General features: G+C 44.3%; 2 protein-coding genes across 3 annotated transcripts in view; one reads left to right on the plus strand and one right to left on the minus strand.

Moving 5' to 3' along the window:
* Nmdmc (NAD-dependent methylenetetrahydrofolate dehydrogenase) overlaps positions 1-8,175 on the minus strand; it is a 68,021-nt gene extending 59,846 nt beyond the window's left edge. Inside the window, exons 1-2 of one of the 2 annotated variants that reach the window (XM_050196726.3) lie at positions 7,948-8,175; positions 7,686-7,882 (exon numbers count right to left, since the gene is read on the minus strand). In XM_050196726.3, the coding sequence (XP_050052683.1) occupies positions 7,686-7,882; positions 7,948-8,027 (277 nt within the window). In that variant the 5' untranslated portion in view covers positions 8,028-8,175. The remainder of the gene's footprint in view (positions 1-7,685; positions 7,883-7,947) is intronic. The other variant, XM_050196725.2, reaches the window with a different exon arrangement.
* A 271-nt stretch (positions 8,176-8,446) lies between these two features.
* Positions 8,447-19,939, plus strand: part of LOC126548498 (PH and SEC7 domain-containing protein 1-like) — a 425,618-nt gene continuing 414,125 nt past the window's right edge. Inside the window, exon 1 of the mRNA XM_050196708.3 lies at positions 8,447-8,624. Coding sequence (XP_050052665.1) covers positions 8,478-8,624 — 147 coding nt within the window. The 5' untranslated portion in view covers positions 8,447-8,477. The remainder of the gene's footprint in view (positions 8,625-19,939) is intronic.

Below are 19,939 nucleotides of genomic sequence, written 5' to 3' on the forward strand. Positions count from 1 at the left end.
CGTGATCGCACATATTGTTCCGTAGCAATATGCACAGATTGCAAGTAGCCCGCTTTTCTTTTTCCCGATATTCTTCGTCTATTTTTATTCTGTTCACTTTCTAACCCGTTAACCCATTCCCCTGCTGGCGCATGTTCAGAATTACATGTCGGCCATCCGCTTTCTTTCTTCTAACACCTACAAATAATAGTCGCTTTTTCCCACATCCAGACATGCAAGCTGATGTGGACACGCAGGAAGAGCGGGGAGAAACGTACTTGTACATTCTCAAAGCTCTCTTATCTGATCCCCTTTAGTTGTGACGTGGCAGGCGAAGCTCCTGTATTCCACAGAAAATCAGAGCGAAAGAGAAACAAAGGTCGAGAGGTTAGGATGATGCTGGCAGGTCTGAAAAAAGAAAACCTGCTTGGCCAGAGACACCACCAGCAGCCATTTGGGTTTGGTCGCATGATGCGGACTCAGTTTGACCAGCTATGATGAATCCCTAGATTCCGCAGTGTTCGGTATAAACTGAATTGCTAATATTCGAATCGGCAGGTCCCTTTTGCCATTTATCGGCAAATACCAACAACTCTAAACCCTAGTTATATGTTAAGTGCTTCGTCATGAGAAAAACGCTGTTGCATGCTGGAAATAAGGGTGCTAAGTTTTACTGAAGACAGTGAGGGTCCTAAGTCTAGTTCAGTGTCAACCCTGTTTCTTGCTTTCGATTTGATCTGAATGAAAGTGGAGAATGCCACTTCATCTGGATAGGCAGTCGATGTACACTGCCAGGTGCTTTGCTTGCCCTTTCTAAATATGATATTTCTCCATTACATGTTTCTATAACCGCCCTTGTAGCCCCACCATCAAATTCTTCAAAAGGATCCCAAGGGTCCATGTATCACAGTGTGAGAAGCACTGTCTTAAAGGAGCATTGACATAAAATTTCTGTCATGCATTTCTGCCACACAAGCTATAAGTTATATTGTTTTTTAATGTGACGTGCTAAGACATTTGGCCAATGGAGTGTGGATTTTTAGCATAGAATTTGTCGCTAATGGCTCTTCTACATGTAATGAATGCCAGGGGGGGGCGCCGGTCACATGATATCACTGACATATGGGTCCGTGTAGCGCCATTGTGACCATCTTGCTGAAAGCTTCAGATGATGGGATAATAGGGGAGAGTAAGAGAGAAGGGCACCGAGTGTTATCAGAGAAGCAACAGCATAGGACCATGCTTTTGTATTGAATGTGGATAACTGTGGAGCGAAAGAGGAAAGAATGGCTGATGCAGCCTATGCCCAGCTTTCAGCAGAACAATAATGTTGTAGCTAGTTATCACTGCACCAAGCTCACTGACACATCAGCACTTTTAACAATTTGTAAAGAGTGAATAGCCATAAACATTTTTGTGTCACTACTCCTTTAGGTGACCACTCACTGGCTCAGCATGTCCCAAAGTTATGATACTGACAGAAAAATGTCATTAACTTGTTTATTCAATAACTTTTCCAGTTGAAAGTCAGTACTTGTGTCTACATCTTCCTCCATATTAGTTTTTAGTGTGCTGTTGCTTATTTGCCAAGAAAGATGATGTCTCAAAATGATAGAAACAAATATGTAAGGGCTATAAGGTTAGAACGACAGAAAGCTGAGCTAGTTGGTAAGGATTCATTATGCAAAAAAGAAGTGAGGCGTGCAGACAGGACACAAGAGACAGGACACTTGTGTCCTGTCTGCACGCCTTACTTCTTTTTTGCATAATGGCTATAAGGTCTTTCGGGGTGACCACGACAGAAGAGTTGGAGGAGTGGCCATTTTGTACAAATCATCAATACAACTTTTTAGTATGCCAGATACGCAAGATATTGAAGCTGTCTTTTGCAAAGCATACATCAACAAGCTCCGTTTCATCCTTGGCGTTCTTATAGGCCTCCAAACTCTTCTGTTGCAGTACTTGAAAACTTAAGGGAATATATGCACTGCCATGTAAAATCGGATGACAGAATACTACTGGCAGCGGACTTTAATTTACCAAACATTGATTGGCACACCTTTTCATTGCATTCGGCTCACAGTGTTGATGACACAATCTTTGATATTGTATTCACGTTTGACTTACTGCAAATGGTAAATAATTTCACGAGAGTACAGGGAGCCGTAGGCTCAATCCTAGGCTTATTTTTTGTAAGTGGCGCCATTCGAAATGCGATAACCTGTGAAGTCACAAACGAGATTTCTGATCACAAAGCTGTGCTGTTGAGCTTGTCAAATGTCTACCCTGATCGCAAAAACAGTTGTTCATTTGTTTCCCAATTTTTCTCGTGCTGATGATGAATCTATTCTCGATATACTTGCATTCTACTTCGATGACTTCAGAAACAGCACTTGCAATATAAATGACTTATGGCTTTCCTTTAGGGGAATTGTCTCTGAAGGTATCCACCGTTTCTTTTCCAAAAATTGCAAAATCTTCTGTGCATCGTAACCCATAGATTTCTCGTGAGACGTTACGCTTACAGCGAAGGCTTACAAGGTTAAAAACGAAATCAAGAACAAATGTAACCTTAAAACCTATTGTGAAAGGCACTTCAGAACAACTAAAACAGAAAATAATTTGTGACAAAGAAAAATATTACGGAACGATCCTGCCTTCATCTATTAAAACGTCTGCCGAGAGATTCTGGTGCCAAACCACACCTAAATCTTCTTCCACCAGTGGATTCATGATAGATGGCAAATGTGTAAGTGATGAGACTGTCGTTTGTTCCGCTTTTAACAAATTCTTCCAGTCGGTATTTACCAAAGATAATGGTTGCCTTCCCAACTTTTCTATATCGCTTCCTGTTATATCTGACGTTATTTCTGAGAGCGGCGTCTTTAATTTGCTATTGAACGTTGATACTAAAAAGTCACCAGGACAAGATAATGTACCAAACACGTTTTTAAAGCGTTATGCGGAATGGTGTGCTAAGTACCTGTATGTCGTATTCACCAGATCTTTACACGATGGTTCCCTACCAGATGACTGGAGGACGGGCGAAATCTCTTACATCTAAATTGAGCAAAATTTTAGAGCATATAATTCATCAACATTTATTAGGTTTCTTAGAAGAGCACAAGGTACTTACAGATGTCCAACATGGTTTCGACATAGGTTTGCTACATGTGCTCAATTAGTTGAGACTGTTCACAATCTCGCACAGGCGATTAATGAAGGAAAGCAAACAGATATTGTGTTCATGGATTTTCGTAAAGCATTTGACAAGGTGTCACATAACAAATTAATCCATAAATTAGGGTATTATATAAAAAATGAACAGATATTTACTTGGATTAGAGCCTACTTTACTAACAGACACCAATTTGTCACCTTAAACAATACTTCTTCTAACAATGCAGAGGTTGCATCTGGAGTCCCCCAGGGATTCGTTTTGGCACCACTTTTATTTCTGTTATTTTTTAATGACATAGTCGCAGAACTTTCAGTTTCCATGAAACTTTATGCAGATGACTGTATATTGTATGAAAAGATATCTTCTGTTGACGATCAGGTGCGTCTAAATAATCACCTGGCAAAGGTCATTGCTTGGTGCGAACAATGGCAAATGTCAATTAATTTTGAAAAAACTGTTTTTATGGGAATCACACATCAGAAAAAACCTCTTCAATTTGCATATAATGTTGACAACGTATCTCTATCAGAGGTACCTATGGGCCTATTTGGGCTTATGGATAACCAATCAGCTTTCCTGGATGAAGCACATAGATACTGTTATTTCAAATTCTTTGCATAAACTGTTTTTCTTGAGGTGCTCACTGAAATCATCTACGTCTAGTGTTCGTTTACTGGCGTACAATTCCTACATTTGTCCGTTGTTGGAATATGCCGTAATTATTGGGGACCCATTCACTTTAACCAATATTAAAAAACTGGAACGTGTACAGCATAAGATAGTTAGGTTTGCTTTTAATTCATACGGCCGTGCATCTGTTGGTGAGCTTGTAAGACGCAGTGGATTACCCCCGGTGACTGTGCGCAACCGTATTTGCCGATTAAGGTTCCTCTTTCAACTTGTAAATGGCCATTATAAGGTTAACACTTCCAAGTTCTTTACTTACTCATCAGGTTATAACACGAGACGAAGGCATGCTTTATCGATAACCCCCATGAACGTATAGAATAACTGTTTCAAATATTATTTTTTTCTAGGTCAAAAACAGACTGGAATAATCTTAGTTCTGATATTGTTACCCAGAATTCCTTATCAATGTTTGAAAATTGCTTGCCAATGTTATGAATTTGTGTGTGTTATTTGCTTATATGTTATGTATTTTTCACCAATGTTTGAAAAATGCCTGTATATCCGATGAATTCTGTATGTGTTTACATGCTTGCATATTTCTATGTATACCCACCCTGCTATGATCTGATTTCAGATCACAGTATCTATAAATAAATAAATAAATAAATAAATAAATAAATACATAAAAATGTTTTTATTCCTTACATAAGAAATCATAAGTTGCCACAGTGATACATGAAAGAACTACATAATTTAATAGAGTGGTAAAACATTGTAATGAAATAGGTTACCATCCCACAATATGTCACATGGGCATGTATGCCTTGCAGCTAGTGAACGAGAAGAAAGGGGGTTAACCGAGGGGCCCGATTTTTATTATTCATATCATAAGAAGCCAACAAACAAAGACACCAAAGACAACATTGGGGAAATCACTTTCCCCTGTGTTGTCCTTGGTGTCTTTGTAGGCTTCTTATGATATGCAGCTAGTCAGTATGCTGTTTTCCATCAAAAGTTATTTCTTAAATTGTGCTGTGGCAGCCCTTATTATTTTTTTGTTTGTGTACCAATGGGGAATTTTAGTGGAAAAGTGGCACTCTCACACCATGTATTGTCACATTCCCTTTTACATGCATTCTTGTGTCCATTATGGTCTACGTGGAACTTCAGCTACTCGCACATTTCCCACGTGCCTCTTGTCCTTGCTCCCTTAGAGCACCCCAAAGGAGTGTTGCATACCATTTGCTTTCTCCTGTGTTGTCAGTTTTCTCAGGCCACCTGTCTCAGTAGTGTCATCCTTCTAAAACAGCACAGGTAGCTTGGATGCATTTTATTGAGTGATCATCCCCCGACCCCCCCCCCCCCTTGTTAAATAAAAAAAAGAGAGCTGCTTAGTGAATTGCATATTTTGTAGAAGCCTGTGACAAGTTGCAGACATATTTCAATCTCTTTATATCATAAAGCTAATGAAGCTTAATTTTCTTACTGCCAAAGATGCACTCATTTTGTGTTCCATTTTTGCAATGTACTACTTATTGCTTTTAGTTATCAGTGTTGTTGATGTCCATAAACATATAACCAAGGTACTGTGCTTACTGAAAAAAATTTAGTTAGAACAAATTCAAAGAAACCATTATTAGAGGACACTGAGTCAAAACATGGCTGCAGCTGCTGCATATATTGATGGGTACAAATGTAAGATGGTAAGATGACCACGCCACATGCAAAGACTCTCTCTCGCTGCCTCTCTCTAAAAAAATATCCATTGGCTCATATGTCTGCACCTGATTTTATTTAATGTGGTGCAGGAAAAAAGCATAAAATTGTTCTGTAGGAATATACATATGTATAATGATACAAATTCTTAAGGATGTTTCATTGAACAGTTCAAAACTTCTGATAAATAAAGCAGAAACCTGTAATCTCCAGGGCTGTCAATTAAAGGGGCACTAACACAAAACACTAAATTAATTTAGATGGATAAAGCATTCTTTGAAAACTCTGTCATTGTTAACTGCAAAATAATAAGTTGATTATTAGAGGAGAAAATGAAGGTCAGAATTTTTAAAATTTTGCACCAAATCCCCAACGCCTGTACGTCACTGTGACCTCACGGATTTCAAAGCATTTTTTCAAATTTAGGCTGTGTTCGCTCAGGAAAAGTTCATGAAACTCGCCATGTCCAATCGTTGGCTCCTTTAGAACACAGTGTAGTCTATCTGTACTGCTCACTAGAAAAAGGCTGTTTTATTCAGATTGTATACATATTCTGTCGTGAGCTTAAATTAAATTCTATGGTTTTATGAGCGAAAACCACAATTTGATTATGAGGCATGCCGCAGTGCAGAAATGCAGATTAATTTTTACCACCTGGGGTTCAATGTGCATGTAAATTGAAGTACACAAGCTTTCTTGCATTTCATCTCCATTGAAATGCAGCCATTGTGACCAGGATCGAACCCGTGACCTCAAGCTTAGCAGTGCCACAGCCACTGAGTTACTGCAGCGGGGGTCATGATCATAAGTAAATAGACTGCATGATCAGTCTGCTTCATAAAAAAAAACAAATTAGCGAAAACCTGCACTCCCCATGGAGTAGCCCAGACAGTGATGTTTCACCTTCTCTAATTTCACTCAGGCAAGGCAGACAGAACTGCAAAGGCCAAGCAACCACACTAGATAACTTCATTAGCCTCGTGTCTCACCCCCAAAAATTTACATTTCCGCGGCATTTTGGCTGCCAGCAAAATCTAACTTTAGATGGGGCAAGCCTGAGGAATAAAACAGGTGGCATGAAGCAAGTACAGGTATGATGGCATCAAATTGAAGATACAATCATTTTCAGATGATAGTGTATTGTATGCAAGGGTATCCGATGAGAAAGAGTGCTTTTTATTGGCAACTGACCTCAAGCGCCTAGAAAAAGGGTGTCATTAACAGCATGTCTCTAAAAATAAATAAATGTGTACACATTAGCTTTACAAGGAAGGTTAACAAAATCAGATTGTTAAGGGACACACAGATAAAAAATAATTCCTCAGTCAAATATACTGGGGTTAGACTCTCAGAGGATGACTCTTCATCAGAACTTGTTAATACTGTATTTACAAGTGCAGGGCATGTGCTTGGTTTCATGCAACAAAGTAAAGACGTGTAGGCAGTGACGTAAAAGAAGCAGCAGTTTTGTGGTATGCCTGCCCTATATGGGATCCGTTTTTGTGGCGTACATATTAGTTCATTGGTTTGCAGCAAGGTTTGTCCTGCGGAGATATGAGTGTTTTCTAAGTGTAATGACAATGATCTTAAAAAAGAGCTTGGTTAGATTGCTTTGTCTGAACGATGGAGTAGGTTGCATCTCGAACTGTTGATGAAGTTAATTTGACCTTGGCAGTAATCGTGACCAATTGACTTTAGTGCCACTTGCATATTTAGTGATCAGCCTAAAAATGGGTTGATTATAATATGTACGTAAGCGAGGTTGAAGCAAACTTCCATCAATAGAACTTCTGTAAAATATCCACTCTCGTTTTATCGAAATACCGTTTATAGCAAAATTTTTGTTTTCTCCGTTACAAGAGTTCAGCAAGCATAGCTGAAGCAATAAAACTACAGATATTGACCAAAAGAAATGCTAAAAATTAATTATTCTTTAAGACGTTTCTTTAAGGTGACTGTGAACAAGGCTTCCGCAGCGAAGCCGAAACGTCTTAAAGAATAATTTATTTTTAGCATTTCTTTTGGTCGGTGTCTGTCGTTTTATTGCTTCATGTTTAATCCCGACCACACGGGCTTCCGCCGAACTCTCGACTTCAGCGAGCCTAGCTCAATGATAATCCCCGTTTCCCTGCCATGTAAGCTGTAGAAATGATAACAATCGTAAATGATAATGACGCACCTGTTCTTTTCGCAGCTTTGATCTTGTTCTTCACATAGACTGAACTCCCTTCGTTGTCTCCAACTAGAACAGCGGTCAACTGAGGCCGCCGACCACCTCTAGTATATATGTCATCAACCGCTGTTCGAATTTCGCCTTCAATTTCACGAGCAATACGTTTTCCGTCGATGACCTCGGCTGTCCTTGATGCCTGTAACCTGAAGGAACACAACGATTGGAACTGTGTCACGACGTAATGTCAACAAACGAAATCGGCACGTACTCAAGTGGTGTGGCCTTGTGTGCCGATCCTGAGCAGTTGCGGGCAAATTGAATAAAGCGTGGTGCCTTCAGTGAATGCATATTTCATACTAAAATCAAACTTTCACACTATAACGGCACAAAGCACGCAGCCACGGTGTATTTCTAACACCGTGGCACGCTACAATAGCAAGCTGCCTGTCTCACAGTGCAAGTGGCCATATTGAGAGAATCCATTTTGAAGCTTGCTCGGTTACCGTGGCAACGGCCTGCTAGCGATAGCGATAGCATTTCTAAAAATGTCATTTTTGTGTCAGTGAAGTAATATAATATAAGGTAGCAGAAACTATAATAACAACGTATCAAAATGTAATGTGTGTTTGTGTCTTTTATAAAGTAAAATACTGCTGCATAGTGGACTAACAAAGATAGTGAATAAAAAGAACACAAGTGGAGGTGCGCGGCTGTCGCCAGTGCGGCTCTCGAGCTCCGGCTACTGGCAAATTCAGACATCTGCCTTGCGGGGGCAGCATAGGCACATGGCTCTGGATAATGGACGACCGAGAGTTGCGGAGTGTCCAGCTAAAGAGAAGTGAATCATTCGGATTTGGAATCTCTGTTTTCGGTGGTTCTGGACTGGGACTTCCCCCCGTCATCTACGATGTGGCCGACAACTCACCGGCGGCCTTCAGCGGCCAGGTAAGTTCCCGCAGCCGCCGCCGGCGTCCGCTGCTCCAAGTTTTGGTTTCTTCCGACATCAGCGGCTTCCGACTGCGCGCTCCTTGGATGATGCTTCGCATCTCCCAGCGGCAGCGCAGCGCGAATTTCGTGAGTGAGGCAGTTTGTAGCTCTTGTGAGTTTGCGCTTTTTCGCATGCTAGAACAGCTGTGATCGCCGACTTCCCTCTCAGGAACTCGGTGATCCAGTGCATGGGCGTTGCTTGCTACCTTCGGGCCCTTCTCCGAAAGAGGGTGGTGAGCTAGATGACAGTCGCTCTAGGGGTGCTTGAACGCCGTGTGGGGCCAGCTGCGTGCAGTTGCCCTCGAAGCGAGAATCGCATGTGTGCCTGAGAGCTGCGATTCTGTCAATGTTCAGTTACCACTAAATACAGTGCTTACTTTCATTGTTTCAAGACCGTCATGTTGCTCGTTTTATTGCTTTAAGTGTGTAGATTACGGGGCTGGTCAGCCTCGTACAGGGCATAAAAACGCATACAGCTATTGATTCATTCTGCAACTTCCCTCGAGAATAGCTCCCTTTTGTAGTTGTGGATCTCCGATAATCGGAGAGATCCTTGATCTGCAACGATCGTGGAGCGTTTGGAAAAGCCCCATTCGCTTTCAGACAGATGGACTATGAACAGACCCGACAAGAATGTTCTGAAAGTGCGCTCAGTACAGATAGCACTGATATAGGGTCGTTTCATAGGGTCGCCTTCGAATTTACTATTTTCTGCACGGCGACGGTTGGAAAGATTGCCGGCCGGCGATGAGTAACTGCGGCGTAACATTCCACGCTCGATAGCGTCTGGGGCTGCGCAACACCGGTCATAACGTCGATCAAGTGCGAAAGGAAGCGCCGCCCTGCCGTTCGGCAGGCTAGCTTGTTCGGCTTCGTCTTTCAGCGTTTATATTGTTTGCGCACTTTGGAGGGGGGGTGGGAGCGTTTGAACCAGCTAGAACTCGCAAACTGGCCTGCCTTCGGACACGATCGTTTACACGCTTTCAGCTTTTTCTCTTCGTATGTTCGAAGTTTTGGGCCGCGAGCTGGTCCACTTGCGGAGCTTCACCTCGCGTAGGTGTGCACAGAAGCGTGGGCGTTGTAAAGACGAGATCAGCCGGGCAAGGAGAGCGGCAGAAGCTTTATAGACATCAGCGTAATAGCACGAGAAACTGCCCCCACCTTTAGTTTCCTCGGCTCACAGCGAACGAGAGCACCCGGCTCCGTTTCTCTCTCCTCGGCTTTTCCCAGTTGGCTGTCCAAGTCGTTCGCAGGCGGTTTGCGAGCATACATGCGTCGTGAGGGTGGACGGCGTGTTTATTGTGCCTGCTTGTCTGTGTATGCGAGCATTTCAAGGGCATCGTGGCGGCTAGGACGGCTGTGGCTTAGCTTGGGCGCCTGCAGGGGCTCTATTTCGCGTGACTTTGCTGTTGTTCTGAACACGAAGAAACGTTTAAAAGAAGAATGACAGCGATTCATACGTGCAGCAGGCAAGGTGCCTACCCGCCATTCGTATCATGATACTGTAAAGCACTTCAGCGCCTCTTCGTGCAATATTAATAATAAGAACAAGAAGAATAGAAAGGTTATGATGCTTGCATCTCATAAAACTAACTCCGCGTACGTCAGCAGTGGCAGCCTGACTAGCTAATAAGGATATATCGCCTGTAACGACGAGCCACTTACGCATTATCAGCGTTCACATTGACTCAGCTCAAGGAAACCACACACAAAAATACAATCATAACGGTATTTCGGCCGCAAAGTTCTTCAAAATATCGTTTTCCGTGAGAAATGGGCACAAAGAAACGATGCTCATGTGGGCTTGCGTCGTTGCACACGATCACATATGAGCGCGCCCCACTGTTTGGCGCACAGTTTTATGCCGCGGAAAACACTTCTTTCAACCCTCCTTCATGCTGTTAACGCCGAACACACAGCTTGATGCAATTCCTTGCTTGCGGAAATTATAATTTTTTTCCGCAACCGTCTTCCTTTTTAATAAGTAGCTTTTTTTTTTTTTAAATTCGTGTATAGAGATCTGAGATGTGCTTTTAAAGTACAGTATTCTATTAATGTATGTTGTGGCTTAACGATCGGATTTTTGTTTTTCTATATCGTTATAAGCGGACTACGCTGTATACGCGCTAGGTGGCTCTGGGATTAACGCAAATGCGCAGTGCGAAAGCGAGTGACAGTAGCGTCATTCGCTGTTTTTTTTTTTCTCGTGCCTTTGCGCTCTTTTCATGTGCAACGTACAGATGCTATAACTGTCAATTAGAAGATAGGTCGCACGGTAAAGCAGAACGTAATCCTTGTTTTCTAAAGGCTGTGCGGGCCTCGAATTGCTTGCAAACGCTCTAATATACCGTTGACCGGCCCCAGACGCGGACGTCACGTAGAGTTCTGCTTGCTGTTACTGCGAGCGTTCTTTGCCTCATTCTTGGCACTTTGCATTAGGTAGGTTGGGTCCCGTCTCGCCTCAACAAAAAGAAAAAAATGGATGCCCGACGGTGGAATCGAACCTTTGCCGCTGAGGACAGAAACCCGGTGCTCTAACCACTAGGCCACGGTCGCACGCTTACCTCTCCCATTCCAAAGGCAGCCAGCTTCTTGTGCAACTTTTTCGTCTTCTTTCCTTGTGACAGCTCGCGCATTGAGGCTCCGTGTTTGGCTGCACATCTCCGGGACCTTCCCCCAACACTTTCCTAGTAGGAGTTTTCGTAGAAACTCTGCGACGTTGTGCCAATTTCGTGATCGCCCAAGTTAGTCATGTTTTAACGTTTCTTCGCCGGAGTGCAAATGCCGTCGTCGTTTTAATATACACCACATGACATAGCCATATGTACTACGTGAAATTGATTGTATAACACGTTGCTCATGGCGTCAGCATTCGTGCTTCTCTCGCCTACGCTCGTAAGGTAGCGTCGAACTGCCGGCGTAGATATCATGCCCACCCGCCGTGGTTACTCAGTGGCTATGGTGTTGGGCTGCTGAGCACGAGGTCGCGGGATCGAATCCCGGCCATTTCGGCCGCATTTCGGTGGAGGCGAAATGCGAAAACACCCGTGTACTTAGATTTAGGTGCACGTTAAAGATCCCCAGGTGGTCGACATTTCCGGAGTCCTCCATTACGGCGTGCCTCATAATCAGAAAGTGGTTTTGGCACGTAAAACCCCATAATTTTATATCATGCCCGTGTTGCCATACGATCGTCTGCGATGTGGTAGTCGTCGTGCTGCTGTCGTCGTGCTGCTGTCGTCACACACACACGTTGGCGGTCCACACGCACAACTACTGAATTTATACAAACACGTTGGTTCATCTGGTAACGGTTTGCGGAACCCCAAACATACTGGATAGCCAGATGCCTGCAAAAATTCATTCGCATAACATCGACTCCCACAGTGCGTGGGATCTGCAATTTTTTTTTTAGCTCCTCTTTCTGATTCCAGCAGTAAATACTTTTGACTCACGTTTGATATACACTTTAGATCGTTTTGTAAACGGGAATAAAACAAATCAGTGGGAACCTGAAACTGTGGAGTGGAACGCTTGGTTGTGCGCTTCATTTATTTTTATATCCGTAGTGCTTTGTCTTTCAGAGCCTGAGAGTGGGAAACAGGTAGGTGAAAAACGTTGTCGGGATGCATTTACAAGCTATGTGTATACGCATAAGCAATAAGCCGGCTCAAGTAGCCTATTCTTCGTCATGTTATATCGCTCCGCGACAGTATTTAAAAATTTTCACTGCGCAAAATTTAGGATCACCTTGCTTTTGATGCAGTTACAGGCTACCCAACAGGAGCAGTGTCAGCTAGCAGCAGAAATGAGCGACACCGCTCAGGAGCTGTGGATTCGGACAACAGGAATCCTTCAACGCACTTAAATTGGTGGCGGCTTTGGGGTCGTTACCTAAGCGCCTAGTGCACACCGACATATACGTATTGCAGGAAGAAGGGATAACTACGAAGCAGTAGGCTGCAGAGAAAGATGCTGTGTTCTCGTTGGTGCCGATATTATTTACGATGGTCCCACATGTCCTTCTCAAATGGCGTTGTCCTTGCTGGTACTGAAATTTGAAGCGTGCTGTATTTCACGATGATACGCTACTCGATGGAAAGAAATCTATGAACGACGTGTCTATTTGAGCCGCGCCGCTGCTGAGATCTTGAAAATAGCTAAGTGTTAATGACATGTGACCCAACCGATCATGTGATCGACAGAGGTGTGAAATTTCAGACATACCGAAACGAACGCCGGTGGCGAAAACACAGGAAATGGACCGTAACATGGCGCACTCATATAGACCTAAGGAGCTCAGAGCTTTTTCTTGAAGTTAGGCCATATTTCGCGGGGGTAAGGCTGAGTAGCAGATGATATTTAACTAAGTGTATTTTAATTGATATCTAGTGTGCTGAATTATAAAGAGGGCATTGCCGCGGTGAGCTCCTAGAAAATATCAGTATTTTTATCCGCAGACGAGAACTCTGCATCTTCGCTATGGTTGCTTTGCGGCGTTCTGCGCGTGTACTGGAAGGCCTTCGGTGACAAAAATAGCACTCCACCTGTCAGTCTTAATAATAAAGAAGTAGCCTGCATTGATTGTACTGCTCAGTCATTTAGCCTGATTCATTGCTTGATCGTTCATTTCGTTGTTTGATCGCTCGATTGTTTTGAATTTTCGTTCTCTTCGCATACGCAATGGTTCGCGTTTCCCGGTGTATATATAATTTAAATTTTCTGAATAGTCTGTACTCGCTTGTCTCTCCTTTTGCTCCCTGTCGCTTACTTTTTTTTTCGCGTTAATTGTTTGTTTCTTTCACACCAACGTACCAGCTCCTCTCATGAAAGTTCACATCCACCTGAAGTCAGCACGGGGCTAAATGGAGCTTTTATGGGTTCCCTTTAAAACTTTGTGCTACTTTAAATAGATGCAAATTTTATTCCGTTTCATGAAACTTTCTCACTTAGTGGATTTGCACGGGGTTCATCTGTTTAATGAATAGCGAGTTTTTAAAATAGCGGACGCCAAGCAGATTAGCCTAGCCAAGAAGTAGTGTCAACGACACTGCACATGCGCAGAACCCTAACTCAGTTTTTGTTCAGCCAGGGCGGGTAGCTCACAAGCTTTGCGTTCGCTATGGCTGTCTGTACTTGATGCGCTTCGAGTCCACGTTAGATGATGATACTTGGCATGGACGGCTATAAATGGAGCGGATGATCCGAATATTTCCTCTAGAAATCCCCATTCGACAGCGTCAACTACAATATTCGTATATATAGGCAGGTTTCTACATTATCTGATCGTACGGGATGAATGTAATGTGTTCTTGCTCCAAATTTAATGACGTACTATTTAAGTGTTCCACTTCTCGATTCAAGAAATGACATAATATAACATCACTGTTTGTATTGTATTCAGCGCGTTTTATTCCAGCGAAAGCAGACCGTCAGCACGAAGAACCAAAGAAAGAAAAGCCAAGCGCAGCAAACCAGGTGTAGTGAGGATTGATAGAAATATTTTATTTCTCAAAGGATAGATGGCGAACTCGAGTCCGATGCCCCGGGCCAGGAACAGTTTATTTCAACCGCGAAGCTTGCTTCCCGCATTAGGGTGCCTCGATGTGAGCGCCCGGTAAAAGCGTGGTATCGATGCACCCTATATCCCGTATATGGTTTTCCACGGTGGCCTCGTTGCTCATATGGACTGTGGCCTGGATTCCAACTTTTATGAGAAGTCCTTCACATCATGGATTCCCTAGAAGCCATCTGTCTTGCTCAACACCCTTTTGTGGCGATAAATAACTTCGCTCGGAGACCTGGATGAACTTTTTGCCCTGAGAAGGGTGTATATCCATCATTGAAGGGCGACTACAAGGATTATACCGTGTTTCAGTAGTACCTTGCAGCACTGTGGCAGTTACCGGCTTCTTCGACCAATCAGGAGGGCGAACACACCTTCAAGGTGTCCTTGCGTGCCCTGTCGTTTGCTAGCGACGAGCGCTGCAGCATCTGCGAACACAGTGCAACTGTGTAACGAGATTAGCTGTCGTGAAAGCAGTGGTAGAAAATCCCCTCCATATTCGCTGACGCCAAAACGGTCTTCAAGATGTTTCGAGACGGAGAGGAGAAGGAGGGTTGCAGCGACAGCGGAAAATTCAGGGCGAGCACTCGGCAAGTGTCGCACATTCCGTGATGGTGACGCCACCTCCTGATCCCTCTTGTAACGTCCACTTGTACACGTTGCACTCGCTGACGTTCGTGTAAGTGCGGCCGTTTTCTTAATTACAATTCGTGCGCGTTTACCGCACTCCTTCCGCGCTGTTTCAAGCATGCTGAACGCCGACTGTTTCGTCCCTTTTGCGCAAAAGAGCAGCTTGGAACGATACCACACAAGCGAGATTGCGGACGCCATTTGCGCCAAGGACGAAGCACTACCCAGGAGGGTGTCCTCCGCGGTGTTGTGGCTGTGCAGACGTATGAATTTAACCGCTGTCAAAGGAATTAATTGTTTGTACCTTTTCAATTCAAATTAGTGTCAATGCCGCAGCCTTGCATTAATTGTTTCGTTCTTTGCGCGATTTCATTCGAACAAGTGGCGAGCTCTATTTTCAGTATATCATAGGAGCCCGAGTGAATATTTGTTCACAAAGGAAGCAAAATCGCGCAATAAACCACAGCTGCGACTTGTGGAGACGCTTCCATGTAAACACCTGCCGATAAGGCCACTTGTCAGGGCCATGTAGTCAAGCAACGGCTCACAACTGTGGCACTACATCTCGCTGCTCAAGAATCTGCGCTCGTAGGTACCGTATAGCCTTGGCGCTGATGCGAGGAACTGCTGAAACAGAGTACGGTATCTCGGTTTTACAGACGTCGTGCTCTCGGCGGCGAGAAGCCAGCGACGTACTCGTCGTGGGCTGTTTTGACTTCTGCGCTGTTTATGATTTCCTTAGTCCACTGCATATGGTCTTGATTTTAACGAGGGGAGAAAGAAAAGTGCAACATCTTTATTTTCTCTCCCTATGGTGGCCGCCGTGTGATTTTTTTTTTTCGCTTCCGATTTCATTGTCCACGGAATTGAATTATTTTAACCTCTGAATGTTTCCTTATCGATTTCAGAGATAATTTTTTCTTGTAATCTCACTTCCAGTGGCGAAGATGAGTAGTTCTGATTTAGCCGATCTCACGCAATAAAATCCCTCCCCTCAGTATCGCCGTTGCTGCATGCCTTTGAAGCAGAGCCGGACGCAGTTGCAAGCGTAGCATACTGTTAATACCATTAGTATAGGATCTCAAACTCGGGACGTATATTCATAGAAGATGGGTTGGAATGGGGAAGATTGCAGTAGGGCTGCAAAACGATGCTTGTCACGGACTGCGCATTGGATTACCTTTGCGTTTCTCGCCTTTCACCCTTGAAATTCCATTCTCCTCTTCGGTTTCATGTCATGACGTGCTTTCTTCATTCAATAAAACTTCCTGTGATTTGCTACATGAGCGCTTGAATGGTTTACGTATGTACATGCTTACTTTTGCTAAATAAAAAAAAAAACATTAAGTTGAGGGAGAGAACTTTGAAGAGTACGCCCTGGGTGTGGCTACCGAAGGCAAAAACGTGAGCACAGCAGTTAGTGTTCATTCTTTGGTCTAATCAAGTAATTTACAATCAATCAATAAATCATCATCCCGAGTATGCTCCTGTAGAAACGCTGAACAACTTTATCTTCTGATGTTTTTCCGAGCATGCTTGGACGTCCAGAAGCGTGCCTATTTACTAAGACGGGCGTTGCTGACTGTGCCTTGTGGACCTCCTTTGTACAGCCATTTCGCCTGCACCGTGGCGTGTCGAGGCGCAATGCGAGAAAAGAATAAGAAACAGAAAAAGTACAATGCAAATGCATAGAAAAGTCGAAACCTGCACATAGGTTTATCCTCCAGTTTTCCTCCATCAGCGCCTTTTTCGGCGCCGAGCAAGCTTCAAAATAGTCGCGTTAGTCTCTTTGCCATTGAGCGAGTTAGCTATAGTATAGGGCAGCCACGCACGACAATGAGAAAATGACTGACTTGACAGTACAAGATGGGCGTGAACTAAGCAAACGTTAAAAGAAAAAGAAGTATTATACTGTTGTACACGTCGGGCTTCATCGCGGACGGAGCCTGCCAATGCCACTGTGCGCGCACCGCAGTGGGACCTCTTTCTCGCTCGGCAAGCATCTCTGCCAAGGGATGAGTCTCGTCCGTGTTGCCGTCAGCCTCTGTGCGGCGCGCTGCGTCAGTCTCTAATTGAGCCGTCCCTTTTGGCCGGACGGACGTGGCGGGCGACGTGCGCTGTGGTTCTGACGGGCAGCAGTGGCGAAGGGGATAGCCGTGGCTCCGCGGGTACTGCGTGACGTGACCCAAGGCCCGCTGTAGACTAGTTTTGCTCCATTTGCACGCGAATGCGCTGCTTCTTCGAGAATCGAGCTGGACGAGGGGTGTAGGAGGTGCGCAGCCGTGCCGCCCCCCCACCCCTCGCCCTCATTCATAATTTGACACGTCAAAATACACGAGCGGATCACTTTACTACCGAGTCATGCTTGTGGCGCGTATCGAACACGCGTCTCTCTGCCGAGCTTTTTTTCTTTTCTTATTTATTCGTCTTTCTGAAGCAAGAATCCGCCACGCTGTCGCCACGTTAGCGATATGGTGAAATAAAAGGACGTGCGGTTGGAAGAAATATGTTGGATACGTGCTATATGTGCAAAGAACTAGAGGAAGCGCCTTTCTGGTGCCCTTATGTCGATCAATCAATCAATCAATCAATCAATCAATCTCAGCATTATCAATGGAGATAACAGAACCTTACCGTTTTGTTTTCTTGTTTCCGTAGAATGCAGCAGAATTACTATAATAACGTCATCGTGTTGTCAGTTCACAGCTGCTATGCTGATTTCAGTCAGATCATGGTGTCGGTCATGCGTAGAACGTAAGGGTTAAACCTTCCCTTGCCGACGCCGTATAGGCATGCGTGTGTTTCATCGGAATGTTCTCACGAACAATATTAATAACCGGGAAGCGACTACACGGCGGTGCGATAGCTGGATCATACAGTATAGCTATAACCGCGGCGAGCTCCTCGGCCATTGCGGCTGCATGATTAATAAAAAGGCGCCTATTTCTGTCTGTGACCATTCATTGTTCTATTGTTTCCAGGAACTTGGTCTATGTACTTAGTGTTTGCTGTGTAGGCGGTGCAGTTGATTAATACATGCTATTCTGGTTGGCAGCTAACATTAAGTATGTTAATGTGTGCTTTTCACGTCGCACAGTCAGTAATGATGTTACTGCTCGTAAGGGTGCCTCTCTTGCGCAAGTACCGCCAAAGGAATGCGAGAAGAGCCCCGTTGTCGGGAATTCTTTAGCAGCTTGCGTAATTATAAGGGTACGCTTCCGACGATTTAGCTTTGTCCTCGCTATGGCCCGTAATATTTCGCTCATTTATGCTACGGTTTGCATAGGCGCTTATTGTTTAAAGAGTCAAAGGTGGTCGGTTAGGTAACGGTTATCGACAGTTTTGCTAATTCGTTGTTGTGGCGCAACTTATTGGCTGTCCTTTCGTTGACGCTTTCTTAATCGATTTTCTCCTTCAGTACACGTACGTGCAACTTGATGGGTGTCTCTTAACTATGGGTAGCGTGTGCTGGTCAGCTCGTTAACATAAATGCTACAAACACACTCACGCGCTTTTGGACGATGTGCTTATTAGTGTGCCGTTGTATGGACGTTTGTGAACAAACGACGCTTGAACAGATAATTATGCCGCCATTTGACCGCAAATTGGACTAGTGCAAGTTTAAGAGAACATTTAAGAGCACTGTTGGGTGACCTTGTTGCTCTTTCATAACTTTTTGGAGCAGACTTAATTATTTCGGGCAGTCTCTGAATTGGGCAGGCGGATCACGTACAGAGAAAATACAGCTGCCATATTCGTGATGGGTCTCTTTTGAAGGCACTCGCTCTGAATCGACGTTTTCTTGGAGTGCTGCTACTGCACAGCTGTATAGCGATGTCCTTTCTCATGCCACGGCAGGAAAAAGAAACTAATAAATAAAGTAAGGAGAAAAAAAAATTAAGGACGCAGACGTAAGCAACTGACCAGTGCTGTTGTTGGTAAAGTATGGTCTCGCAGGCCTATACGCTCAGCGACTTAGATGTGATTTACAAGACATGCTGCTTGTGGATAAAATTTATAGTGAACTAGTTATGTTATTGCTTTGGAATACTTTCGTATTGTCCGGATAGGTGTCCTTACTGTTTCATGGAAGCAAGCAAAGTTCAGTTGTTTCGAGTTTTCTATATGGAGTATCGAATAATTGAACCAGATTGGACCTGCTGTTGATAATAAGTTATGAGCACTGGCTGTCGTTCGAGGTATACCAGCACAGGTGTTCAAGTTGCAGGACACGTGCCGCCGACGCTCCAAACACGCGCACGCCTCCTGCTGCAGGCGCGGAGAACAAAAAGTGAAATCGGCACGACCAAAGCGCATAGGGAGGATAGCGCCGTTGTTGCAATGATTGGCGGTGGTGTAGGCGGGTGAGAACAGCAGGTATGTGCGGACACGCGCTGGAGAGTTTCGGTGCTGGAACCCTGACCTGACCCGAACCGGCGCACACGCGAGAGAGCACACTGCATGCACTGTAGGCGGGTTTCACTTGCAGCCGATATCCTGTGTGTTGTATGACCCCGCCCGAGCCGTCTCAACGTCTCAGGCTAAACTTGCCATACCTTGAAGCGCTCTTTACCGCGGACCATTCCCTCACTTTATTGAAAGGCTCATTCAGGCTCTCCTCGCTTGGAGCGCCCGTACGGGACGGCAGGTTGTTTTAATACCATCCTTCACGATCCCTTATTCGTAGATGCCGTAGTTGAACGCAGTAGGCACGTCTGACTTAAAGGCGGTCAATTTAGCATGCGATATATGAATGCGTTCTTGAAGTATAAGGATTATACACCGGCACAGGAAATTATTTGCACGCGGGAAGACCCTTTACGATTGCTATACAAAACCTTCGTGTACTCGCCCATGAAAGTTGTCACTATGGCTGCGTCAATCACACTCCCGTGGCCTCACCGTATATAGATTCATGCTAAATTTGGCGCTGCAGTAATTTGCCCATTATTTCTTGTTGGCGCGTGCATTGAGGCACCCTGTTGTCCGCCGCGAAAATCATGGGCTGTACTGCGTCCATGTGACGTGACTTCGTTGAGAAATCACACTGCACCTTCTTTTTCATTGTCATTTTTGG

This window comes from Dermacentor andersoni, chromosome 1 (genome assembly GCF_023375885.2).
Source record: "Dermacentor andersoni chromosome 1, qqDerAnde1_hic_scaffold, whole genome shotgun sequence".
Classification (NCBI taxonomy): Eukaryota; Metazoa; Arthropoda; class Arachnida; order Ixodida; family Ixodidae; genus Dermacentor; species Dermacentor andersoni.